Genomic DNA, 12,704 nt, shown 5'->3' with positions numbered 1-12,704 from the left:
TTGTTTTTTTTTTTTTTGCATGATACCCATAATAGTATCATTTATGAAACTACCTAAAGCAAATGTAGAATAATATTGTAGGGATAAATGAAGCAAATAGGAAACAATATTACCATTTAAAAAAACACTGAATAGAGTTTGACATTTATATATATATAAAGTGATCGGTTATTTATGCTTCTACATCACATATCTGCCTGGCTATTAAACGGCACAATTAGCACCAAAATGTATCCATTTCAGAGCACCTTAAGGCGAACGGCTAAATAGTATTTTCACCAACAATACTATGGATCTCTTCCAACCCCAAACTCTGCATTGCTTATCAAATGAGTTTAAAAAAAAAAAAAAATAGTTTTAACCGCTGTCTCTCTATTTGCGCGTTCTAAAAGTTTCCAAGAATCATTAAATTAATGATAAAACATCTGCTAATTACAAAAGTATTTTGTGATGATTTATAGATTTGCTTTGTCACCATTTGTTGGTGGTTTTAAAACATGTACATTTTACCAACATTGGTTTCGTGTTTTGAACCGAAATGCACAAATAAATCACAACCTGCCAAAGTCTGAGTAAAAATATTTTTACCCGAACTAACTCTTATTTTATTTTTTCGCTTTGATTAACATGAAATTCTGTTGTATGGCGGCAGAAAGGAATCGCTTTCATTAGTGTAAGGCATGCATACGTCATGCCTTTTCCGGTGTTTAGCCCTCCTTGAGCGTGCCAACCAGCTACTGGAAACCTAGGAGACTGCATGTTTTCCGTATGGTTTCTGGACTACTTTTTCTCTTTATTTCACAGTGCAATTGTGCTAGTTTTTTTTCCATTTAATGTGGCAAAAAAAGTCTGGTTAGGAGTTTACAACGCTAATAGTTCTAACTACATGAAATGCGAAACCTGTTGCACTGCAAATGCTTGTTATTTACAAGCTACTCGTTTGGTTATTTTGGATTGTGAATGAGAGCCAATCAGTGAATAAGAACATGGCTAGTCAAACAAGTCCATCAGATTTCTTGACGTCTCCTGCAGGACCAAGTTATTAATGCTTCTATATTGTTCCCGTCAAAGGTGCTTCAACCCAGAAGGTATTTATAGGGTCATCAAGACATTCACTCAAAGAGTGAAAGTAGGTCCACAAGAATATAACTAAAGTGTTAGTGAAAATGCAGAAAAAAATTTGACATGAAAACGGGTATAAAACAGGTAAAGAAAATAGTTACGTAGGGAAGCAGGTGACCAGTTCCTAAATCGGGTGAATTTATACATGCAGAGCGCAAAAAATTAGTGACTTACTGTTGTATCCGATCCCGACAAGGTCCAGATTCTGGAGAGAATAAAATAGTAAAAATGTGTTTAAAGTCTGCCCCCAAATGTGAAAAAGAAATATGTAAACTGCCACTTACGGACAATGGACTGGCAAAGAGCCACCAATTAAAGAAGCATTGAACTGCTACATCCAAGAACTAATCAATGGGCTATGGGGACCAGATAGCGTACAATAGGAAAAGGACGAAAACAACATTAAGTTAAAAATAATTGAAAGATAGAAAAGTTAGAATAACTTACTGATCGGGTATCTGACGGGAAGGAAGGCTTACTGCAGTCCAGAAGTGAATAGCGGGCGTGTAATGTAGCAATCAATGATGCCACCACCGCGTAACCAAAGCCGCAAATGCAAGAGACTGACTTTCAACAATGAGCGAGGAGGACGACTCTTCTGGTGAAGCCTTTGGGAGGAACGCGGGCAGGTGAATCTGCCTAAAGAGCATGTCCGTGTGGGAATGCAAAGGCGGATGCGAGTGTGTGCCCAGATGCCGTCTGGCCATGACGGCTGACAAATTGTGAGAAGGGGGCACAGAAGCTACCCATATACCAAAGGGGCATGGTATACAATGGAAAAAACAAGCACCTCTCTGGTTTTAATTTAGCAAGATACTCGTTCAGTAGTTTTGGATTGTCAATGAGTACAATCCTAGATAAATGAATATCAGTGACGACCAGTTTTCAGTGTAAACTTTCTTCATGTGTCAAGATGATTTAAACACTGTACACAAATGATCTACCATAAACAACAATGGTACTTTTGTGAAATAATGTGATCGCATGGTGCAATGAAATTATGAAAGAAATCGTATGAAGTGATCATCCATAAGGCAGTATTGAGGTCCGATTATACAGTACAATCGATGACGAAGAATATGGGTAGTCTAAGAAGTCCATCAGATTTCTTGATGTCTCCTACAGGACTAATTTATTAATGCTTATGCCTCTTTTATGTCAATGGTGTTTATAGGGTCAGCAGGACAGCAACTCAGGCCCTAAGAATATAACTGTAGTACTAATGAGAATACATAAAAAGGTTTGTACAGAAAACGGGATCACACAGTGCAAAGTAAATATAATAAAAAAAATCATAGAAAGTGATCATCCATATGGCAATACTCCCATTTAGGAGTGTTAATTGAATTAGCAGTTCCCTTTTGGAATATATTTTCATGGCTCCCCTGGAATTTTTTTGGGTGGGGGTATAATCTAACAGTTCCTGTGGTAATAGCAGCACAAATAGCATTATCTAGCTTCTGTTACTTAATATTATATTTTCTCCATAACTGATGGGACCTTCTTCCTCACGCCTCATTAAAGAGGTCTTCCATTGTCCATGTGACCGATGCCCCACCTAGATAGCGTAAATTATGCCTTCTAGAATGTCTCCACACTGAGTCCACCTTCATTAGCAAATGGGGTTTCCATTACCATGCCTACAAAGAAAAGACTGCAGGGTCCAAGTATTTTGATGCAGATGTGTCACTTTAAAACAGAAGCACATAAAAATAGTATAATTCATGGTTAAAGCCGCGTCAGATTCTTATTGACCAAAAGGTATTACCTGTTAAGCTTAGAATTAATAGCGCTTATTATTTATTTTCTCAGAGATTGGAGGATACTGTTCTGAATCCTGAAGCAGCCAGAGACGACAGGGGGCTGGCCATCCGTGGTGAAGGGGAAAGATCCAGCTTCACCTCAGTCCCTGTTCGAATTAGACAGATCATCACAGAGAACCTGTCAGAGGATGCATGTGAAGGTACACTGCTAAAATGGGAGAAGAAGGGGGACACAGAAGATACCCATATACCAAATCCACCAAACACAGCACACTCATTCTTAGGTCATGTGGCGTTCCAATTACGTTTCAGTCAACACAACACAACAATGGCAATCATTGTGTCCATGGTTGAAGTCCTTTTTGCAACAACCATGTGATGCTGTGCTTTCTCATTTCAACATTTTTGGATTGCCTGGTATGTTTTCCTGCACAGGGTACTTGTATTCTTTGTCCAGGAAAGGGTTGTTCACCAACAGAGTAATCTGCTCATGAGATGTGGGTTCCCCCTAAAAAAAAATCATCTTTAACATGATTAGGCTATGGCATGATAAATGGTTAATGGCAGATGATTGCAAGAAGAGGTATCTTCATCTGTGTTAGGTATTGCTCTCATAGAGAGCCTCTGTCATTTATTTCAGTTTCTAAATGCCATAACACACTCCTATGATATGGCAACAGTTGATAAGAAAAACTGGTTACCTTCTGATTTGATGTTATAAAGGCTTTCCAGACCAACCTAACAAGGCTTTCTGAAAACCTGCCAGAACCGCTCTGATTATCTACGTTGACTAAAGCGCTGCTGCAAGAGGTGGAAGGAAATCAGGGAAGGTGGTGGAGGTTGGTTAAGGATGGCAGTTAAGGTTTTTATTTTTAACCTTTGGGATAGGGATACACCACAGAGTCCATGTTGTGTATGGTTCCCCCATTACTGTGTAGCAGTTGAAAGCATGGACAGATGGATTTTGGAGCCATAGATAACATAAAATTATAGATGGGTAACCGTGAATTATGAGGATATTTATCACATCTGGATTCTGAGTGACATCACAGTAACTCTAGTTTCACTTTCGTTGTCTATTTGATATTATTCATAACCTCTCAGTGAAAAACATCCTTGTATTTCACTTTTACCCATTTATAATTCTATATATTATGCATGACTTCCATGCAAAACCTCTATTGTATACACCAGATTCTAAATCTGGTACCTGTAGGAGGCTGGCCTGGTTTGTAGTGGGTACCTTGGGTACTTACACCAGGTCCAGTTATCCCTTATTAGTGAAATGTAGTAGTGTTCTAGCAGCTTAGGCCGATAGAGGTAGCTATAGCAGAGCAGCTTAGGCCGAACTAGGAGACATGCAAAGCTCATGCAATACCACTCATAGTTACACAGTACTCCTACCCAAGTAAAGTGAATACTCAGTGTTACCAAAGATAAAGGTATTTATTTGGGTGACACAGTACCAAACATATTTTAGAGACAATGCTCCTTCTGGAGGTAAGTATTATACAGAAAATATATACTAGACACCAAAATTAGACAAGGAAATGGTCATAGGATGGTGCAAACAATAGGAAATGCTATAGAATGCAATGGGAGAAAATAGGTCTAGTGGCAACACAAACCATATACTAAGAAAGTGGAATGCAAATCACAAATTCCCCCCCTAGACAAGTGTAGTGTTCGCAGAATCGCTGGGAGACTAAGATACAGTAAAGGTAAGTAAATTACCCCACCCCAGAGCCCAGAAAAGCAGGCGTTAAGTACTGCATGTTTCCTTAGGACACACTACACCTCGTGATTGGGATATTGCAGTAAGCAAACAAGTCTGCAAAGAACTACTGCTGGATTCCTGGACCTGAAGACCTGCAAAAGAAGGGGACCAAGTCCAAAAGTCGAAAGAAGTTCCAGGAAGGACAGGAGCCCCTGCCAACCCAGAATAGGGCGCAAAAGAAGAGTCCCCACTTAGTTGAAGACTGCAGGAATGCACCCTAGGAAGATGCCAGCGGGTTCCTGCGTGATGCAAAAGATGTCCCAGGACGTGAAGATGGATGCAGACGTGATTTCGTGTTGGAAGTCGCCAACAAGCCTTGGTTACGACAAAAGTACCTTTTACGTCAAAATGGCGCTAGCTGGACCCAGGAGGGACCTGGGGGCCTCAACTCTGTGTGAGGAGGAAGAGGGGGCTCTCAGCACTTTAGAGAGCCCTCAGAATGCCAGGCAGCACCCACGGGAGTCCCAGGACACTGGGACAAAGGAGGTGCAAAACACGGTTGGTGCAGCACAACAAAGGAACGTCCCACGAAGCTGAAGTACAACTCAGCGAGTTGAGCGTCACAGGATGGAGTGCTGGGGACCTGGGCCAGGCTGTGCACGAAGGAATTATAGAAATAGTGCACAGAGGCCTCAGGAGATGAAGACGCAGTACACAGGGGTACCATCTCTCAGGGAAGGCAAGATCTTACCTCCTCCAAATTGCATCAGCAGGACCTCGGGACAGTCTATGTCGATGGGGTGCACTCTCTGTGTCCTTAAGAGCACGCCCGTTGCTGTGAGAGGGGTCCAAGGGTACCGGTCGTCTTCTTGGAAGGTGCCTGCGTGAGCAGGGGAGTGACTTCGTCAGCCAACAGGAGAGTTCTTCAGTCCTTCTAGTGCAGGATGAAGACAGGGAGTAACCAGAGCGTGCACAAAGGTGGAAACTGTTGCAGTTGCTGGCTGGAACTGAAGTTGCAGAAGAAAAGTATCCCTTGTGGATACTTTGTTGCTGTTACTGCAGTTCCTGGAGCAGGCTGTGGTTGTTCCGAGGTCGGAGGATGAAGTAGTAGTTGCAGAGGATTCCTTAAGGAAGCTTGCAAGCAGAATCTGAAGAGAACCCACAGGAGAGACCCTAAATAGCTCTGAGACGGGGATTGACTACCTTATTAGGTATGGACCTATCAGGAGGGGTCTCTGATGTCACCTGCTGGCACTGGCACTCAGAGCCTATACTATACTATACTATACTCTGCTTTTGTTAGTCTTTGCCTGTGTGAGACTAATGTAACTGAGAGAAAGGCGATGAGATCTGATTGACCACGATACCCCTGAAGAGTGATTATTCGCCCTGTTGCCACAATCATCCCCGCTCTCGGGTGGAGATGAGGCACTGCAGGTTGGCTGGAAAAACCTGGATTCGGCTGACAGGCATCACATTGTGTGGGATTGCACTCAGTGCCTCACAGTTTAGGTGATTCTGCTGCCCAACTCCAGTAGTGTCATTGGATAATGAGAACCTACGCAACAGTAGTCTTTCATATACTGGTAGTTTACCAGCAAGACATCGGGGGCCTCCTTGTGCGGGAAGGAGCTGGAAGACATGAAAACTTTTGCAAACTCTACACGAACAGGCTGATAGTTTCTACTATTTACTTCAGAAGTGAAGCAACTCCTCCCACCCCCCATCCTGCCTCTTTGGGATTTGCACCTCCGGAACTTGCAAGACTGCCACTTTGCTTACTAAACCCAGAGGCAAACCTGCTAAAGACAGCTTGCTGGTCTCCCTCTGGGCCAAAGCTCCACTGGCCGACATGAGTGGTAATGGGGAGCCCTCTGGGCAGACTGCATCGGTCCCTCCTGCTCTCTCCATCACAAAGGACTATATGGAGAAGTTCCTAGCGGGCATTGCCAGGAGATTGGCTCCTTAAAAACAGACTTCAAGAGCTGCCTCAATGAACTACACAAAGACATGACAGCAGAGGGAGAAAGCATAGATGCTCTGGAGCGCACCATGGACTGTCGAGCAGGGGACCAGGAGGAGCTATGGTGACTACTCAATGCATTGGAAGAATAATATATTGAGCTCCAAACCAAGCAGGAGGGCCGGGAGAACAGAGACCACAGCAATAACCTGTACATCAGAGGCATTCTGCATGGTGTATAGGGAGAACATGTCTTTTACCAGGGACCTCTTGAGGTCTTTTAGGGGTGTTACAGTGGGGGGGGGGGGGACCCCTCGTTCTGGACAGAGCACATAGTGTAACACCAGCGCCTGAAAGGCCTAATGCACCCCATGACATCATTACCAGGATCCATTACTTCCAGGACAAGGAGGCAGTACTCAAGGCCTCAAGGGGGAAAGCACACTTGGTATTCTGAGAACACTGTTCAGATTTATCAAGACGTCTCCCCCTTGACTCTGAAGAAGAGGAGAGACTTTAAGCTTGTGACTGAGCATTTGCGAGCCCAGGATACTAAATATCAATGGACCCACCCCTTCGGCCTACTATTCACATAGAATGGAAAGCAACTCATTGTATGCTCGTTAGCAGTAGTTAGAACAATCCTGGGTCTACCGGCGTATCTCCCCAGCAGAGATGCCTCACTTCCCTCTTCCACGTCCTCTGATGCTTGGCAATCCCAATGACGCATGGTCCATTGACGCGGCTACTATCGTAAGACCGCCCAGGCCTCCCAGAGAGAGAGAGTACATTATCGCACACCTCCAGAATCGGAAGAAGGAACCCTTGCGCCCCTCAGCCGAAGAGAACTGATGACCATGGCCTATGCTCAGGTCCTGGCCTGGAACTGAGACTGGCTCCCACTGACTTACACACCATTTGTATCCTTTGCATGGCCCACAGCCTGGAACTCGGGCTGTCAGGATCTATTTGATATTTCTTGCATTTTGAACAACTACCACTCCAGGGTATGTGCATTTCATAAACTGAGCTTTATCTCCATTGAGGGTGGCACCTCTATAGGGTCAGATTATCTCCCTTGACCCATAGTGGATCGGTTCACTTGTTTTGGTCCCTTTAAATCCTTCTCATCTTGTTCTACACCAAGGTCTTCCCTGCTAGATCTCCAAGCTGCTACACAATTCCCCACAGGTGCTCAATGGATCAAACACAGACCCTTTCACAAACAACCACCTCTGAGTTACCGCCTTTTTTTATTTTTTTTGTTCTTTAGCACACATTGTACCTTCTACTCCCCTCATGGACAGCACACATGATCTGAAGTTATTATCTCTTAATGTTCATGAGCTTAACCCCCCTGCAAATGGTGACCGGTTTGACGCTATTTTCTGCAGCAGGACCCATAACTACTCTTCCTGCAGGAAACGCACTTGCTTAAAACGGATTGTCACAACATGGCACCCCCCAAATACTAGCACCAGCACTGGGCTTATACTGACTCTAAGACTTTGGGAGTCGCCTTTCTCTGTAAAATGGGTTTTTACACAAGGCTACTAAAACTACTAGAGACCTAAGTGGGCGCTTCCTTACATTGACGGTTAAATTAGGCAGGGCACACTTGACGCTCCTCACCCTTTATGCCCCAAACCAAGCGCAGGGTACATTCATACGACAGACACTTGCAGGACAACTGAGATCAGTCATGGGTGACATTATTGTGGGAGACTTGGTCTGGGACCCAGAAATGTATAGGGGCACTGCACATGCACAGGGAACGGGAGCCAATTTCAAACTGCTTAAGAGGAATTTTCTGACTCATACCTAGTCGATGTCTGTCTGGCGCTATCTACACCCAGACACGATGGATTAACCCTTCTAATAGCATGTGCAACTCTTCTATTCCCGCATTGACTAACTCTTTATCACCTCCTCCTTCCTGCAAACCTTACCTCTGCATGAATTTCCGATATCTCTATCTCTGACCACGCACCCGTAGAGCTTTCTTGGACTCCGCGTGTGGGCAGAACCCATGTCCCTTCACATTGGCCCCTCTCCCCGATCGCCTGCGAGACCCAGTAGACAAATTGGCTATAAGACGCTATCACCAAATACTTCAGGCTCAACTCCTTCCCAGATACTCCTCCCTCCCCCCCCCCCCCACTCCCCCTCCAAAATACTCTTTAAAATGGATTAACAGCCACCATACGAGGCACCATCTCGTTCATCACCATAGTCTCTTTGAGGTGAAACTCAGATATTCTTACCCTAGAATGCTCTGATAAACCGCATTCTGTGAGAATCGTGAAATGGAGCTGGCCATACTATGGGGCAGCTCCGGGCACACACAATTAAGCAAGCAGAGCACTCCCTCTTAGGACATAAGCAGAGGTATTACAAGGTGGCGGGAGCAGACAATTTGGGCACCCTCCTGGACCGTAGTTCACATCAACGCACAAGGTCCCACATTGTTAAACTTAGGACAGAGAACCCCAGATGGCCATCAGGGAATCGGACAAACCGGAGGCCTTTTTTGCCTTCTGCCAATGCCTCTTCACCTCCAGGGGGAAGATCAAACTGCAATAGACTCCCAACTCCAGACCTGTTAATGGCAGTCACTGCCTCCCAGTTTGAGGATCTAGAAGAGCCTGTTTTCTAAGGCCAAATTTATACGGCAGAACTCAATAAAGTCCATTAAGAGGTTCCCAAGGGCAAATCCCTCAGCCCAGATGGCCTTGCACTGTCCTTCTACGCAATATTCCTACCACAACTCCAAGACCACTTGCTTAAACTTTACAAATCCTGTCCTCAAACCATGGGCCTTACACTGACCATGTCTAATGCAGAGATCACACTTAGCCCCAAAGCTGGTAAAGACCCCACACTTTGCTACTCCTATCGTCCAGTAGCCTTATTCAATACCGATGCCAAGCTCTATACCAGAATGCTGGCTAACCTTTTGGAGTCCCTTTTTACCTGGCTTAACAGACCCTGACCAAGTTGGTTTTATACAAAATAGGGCTACATCAATATCCGGCATCTAGTCCACCTAGTTGAAAAGGCTCATAGACCTGTGATCCCCTCACTCCCTCTCAACTGCAGGCAGAGGCTCCTAGCCTGCCCTGCTGCCAATCCTGACGCTGCTTACAGCAGAGTCCGGATTGGCTGGGAGCGCCCAGACAGGATTAGCTGGGAGCACCCAGCCCGACTGGGAACCTGTGAAGGCTCGCTCCAGCCCAGCAACTGTGGAGAGAGCCCTGTGCACATGTGTGTTTGGTTGGCCCGAGACGGCCGGCCAAACACACATGCGCTCTGAGGGAAGTTAAAAAACTTTATTCCAATACAGACACCTTCTGGCACAGGATGCACTGCCTAAGCTAGCACCCTCTAAAAATACAAACTGTAGCCATGTTGAAGTAGATGTACCTCTCAAATCACTCACACATCAGGACCTTGGAGCAAGCAGTGCACTGTCTATATATTGCCCCAGTCTGAATAGCCCACACCCAAAGCTTAAGACTCTGCCGCCAATACCTGAAACTTGGAATACCACAGACTTCTTCAAGATGGGTTAAGGTGCCCTTTTCACTAAAGTGTCTTGCTGGTCACGTTTGCTGCCTCTCCCTAGCGGCAGTTTCTGCACCCCACACCCATCCAACAGACTTCACCAGTCATGTGACCCTGTGAATAAAAGAAGGGCTGAACGTACGTGCCTTGGACCAGTTATACCCGCATCCACTGTGTGTCTGTGTCTGTCCTTTCTGTAATATGTGGGCGTAGGGTCCATGACTTTACATTTACAACATGTCCTGGCTCTGAATACCGGTTTATCTTCCTTTCAGCTGCCGACGAGCAGGCAACAAAAACAAATATACAAGAAGAAAACCGCCTTCTGCAGCAGGAGCTCTGCCGCTTGGAAGATCTGCTGGCGCACACAAGTGCAGAACGAGACGAGGTCACAGTCAAGCATCATACTGTTTGTGAGAGGGTAAGTCATCTGCTGCAATGCTTCTGTTTGCTGAAATTGGGTCAAACCTGAGGTTACAGTTGCTATGTACATTTCCAAGTCTGACTTGGACTTTGTTTCCCAAAATGGAGCTCACCTACCTAAGACAATTGGTGTATTGCTGAATAATAGTGTAAAAGGGTTAGAAGATTTAGGAGTGTTCATTCACAGATGAGCTCTATGTTGGCTTAGGACAAAGGACTGGTGCTTGTAGTAAGCCTTAAAATGCATTGGTTTATGGTCTCAATACTGGAAAAGTAGCGGGAGAAGCATGCTAAGAATTGAGTAAAGTAGAAAAGAGGTGTGCGAACCCTAATAAAAGGGTACCGGTGCAAACTACAGGTTACGACTTAGGCTTCCAAGCAGTGTGTGCTCATTTTGTAGAAGTGATATTCTGGGAGATAGAGGGTGTTTTCTTTGGGGTGGCTATGGCAACCAAGGTGGCAGCTGCAGTTTAGTCAAACTGCCCGACACCTGATAATCTGCAGTGACCCATGCAGCTCGGTGTTCCAGTATGCCAAAAGGGTGAGGTTGGTGGTACCACTACTAGTAGTAACTCATGGGACAGTCTGTTGCCACCTCGGGCAGAGAGTGCCATGCAAGAGAGCAGAGGATGCTGCGTAGGCAAGACTGACCCTGAAAACTGTGCCATCCTGGTGCAGTTTTCTCTCCTGCATTGCAGGCCTTTATATGTGGATCGGGAGGCTGCCCTCAAAGTCGAGGACTGACACCCACTCACCTCCTGCCCAAAAGACTAAGGCCCTCTTTATGAACACGGCAGGATTTTCTGCCGTGTTCATGCTGGCAGTCTAAACACAGACCGCCAGCCCGTTGAGGACCCTGCCGGCCCAATAAAGAACATTCCATAGGGCTGGCAGGCGGAAACAGTGTTTCCGGCAGCCGGCCCTGTGGAATGCTGGGCCAAGACATTGCCGACGGCTCCACATGAAGCCGTCGTCAATGCCGCAGTGCGGCAGGTGCAGCAGCACCCGTCGTGCATTTCACTGCCCGTAAATCGGGCAGTGACATTCGCGACGGGGCTGTGCACAGGGGCCCCTGCACTGCCCATGCCAAGTGCATGGGCAGTGCAGGGGCCCCAGAGCACCCCTTTCGCCAGGCTTTCCCTGGCAGGGGAAACCGCCAGGGAAAGGCTGGAGGAACACGGGTTCTTTATCCAGAGGCCAGCGCTGCCCTGTCGGATAGAGAACTCCACCATTGTCAGTTTTCCTGGTGGCGGTAGCCTGGTGGTGGCGGAGGGCCACCTGCGGCGGTCTCCCCTGTGTTCGTAATATGGCGGTCCAGACCGCCATGCCGGTGGCGGTAATTTCTGGTCTGGACCGCCATGTTTATAATGACCCCCTAAGTGCTGGGCACAAGATTGACAGTGATACCCGGTGAGGCCTATGGCCATATTAAAGGAGCAAAGAGGATCCTCCATCATGGCACCAGAGGAGTCCACACCGTATCCACTGCATGATCAAGGCCTGACATCTCAAGCGCTGAACTGCCTGGAGAAATAAAACCAGAGCAGGTCTGTAGCACCACATAAGTGTAGCTGGGCTCATCACATCTGAGGAAGATTGGAACACTGTTCGCTACTTCGGGCATAACCACCTGTAAACTAAACAGAGTATGGACAGGTGATCCGGAATAACATAGATGCAATTTTAGGCTTCAAGCTCATAGCTAGGAGATCCCAAAAGTTCCAGTGTAGCATACACGGGATGGGATGGTGGCTGCAAAACAGTGGCAGCCTGTGTGCACCAGTAAGGGCTTTACGGAAGGGTGTAAGTGGTTTTTTTTGTTTTTTTTTCTTCCCCTTTGTTCCACTTCCTCCTGCAACCCCTGGACCTACCTTTCTACTCCCTTAACCCAGGACAACTTTATGATAAGCGAATCCTGATATGACAGAGTGTTGCCAGAAGGGTCAAGCACCAACACTTTACAATGCAGTTAACATTGAAGAGCAGAGGCTAGCATGCAAAGAAATGGGGAGGACTCCGATGCTAGAACATTCTTACTAATGGGTTGGCTGCTCATGGTTCCAGTCATGCGGCACGCAGCTTGACAACTGATGTAAGAAACTGGGTTATTTAGTTGTGATGGATGGGAGTCCTTCAAGTAATGGTTCCCAGT

At 46.0% G+C, this 12,704-nt stretch overlaps 1 protein-coding gene across 2 annotated transcripts in view; it reads left to right on the top strand.

Annotated features, from left to right (window-relative positions):
• Positions 1 to 12,704, top strand: part of CROCC2 (ciliary rootlet coiled-coil, rootletin family member 2) — an 878,259-nt gene that overhangs the window by 28,656 nt on the left and 836,899 nt on the right. For both annotated transcript variants that reach the window (XM_069213663.1, XM_069213664.1), the window contains exons 2-3: positions 2,935 to 3,085; positions 10,405 to 10,550. In XM_069213663.1, coding sequence (XP_069069764.1) covers positions 2,935 to 3,085; positions 10,405 to 10,550 — 297 coding nt within the window. The remainder of the gene's footprint in view (positions 1 to 2,934; positions 3,086 to 10,404; positions 10,551 to 12,704) is intronic.

The sequence above is a fragment of the Pleurodeles waltl genome, chromosome 11 (genome assembly GCF_031143425.1).
Source record: "Pleurodeles waltl isolate 20211129_DDA chromosome 11, aPleWal1.hap1.20221129, whole genome shotgun sequence".
NCBI classification, from domain to species: Eukaryota; Metazoa; Chordata; class Amphibia; order Caudata; family Salamandridae; genus Pleurodeles; species Pleurodeles waltl.
The sequence above is the reverse complement of the archived record's forward strand: the minus strand, read 5'-3'. Positions and strand labels throughout refer to the sequence as shown.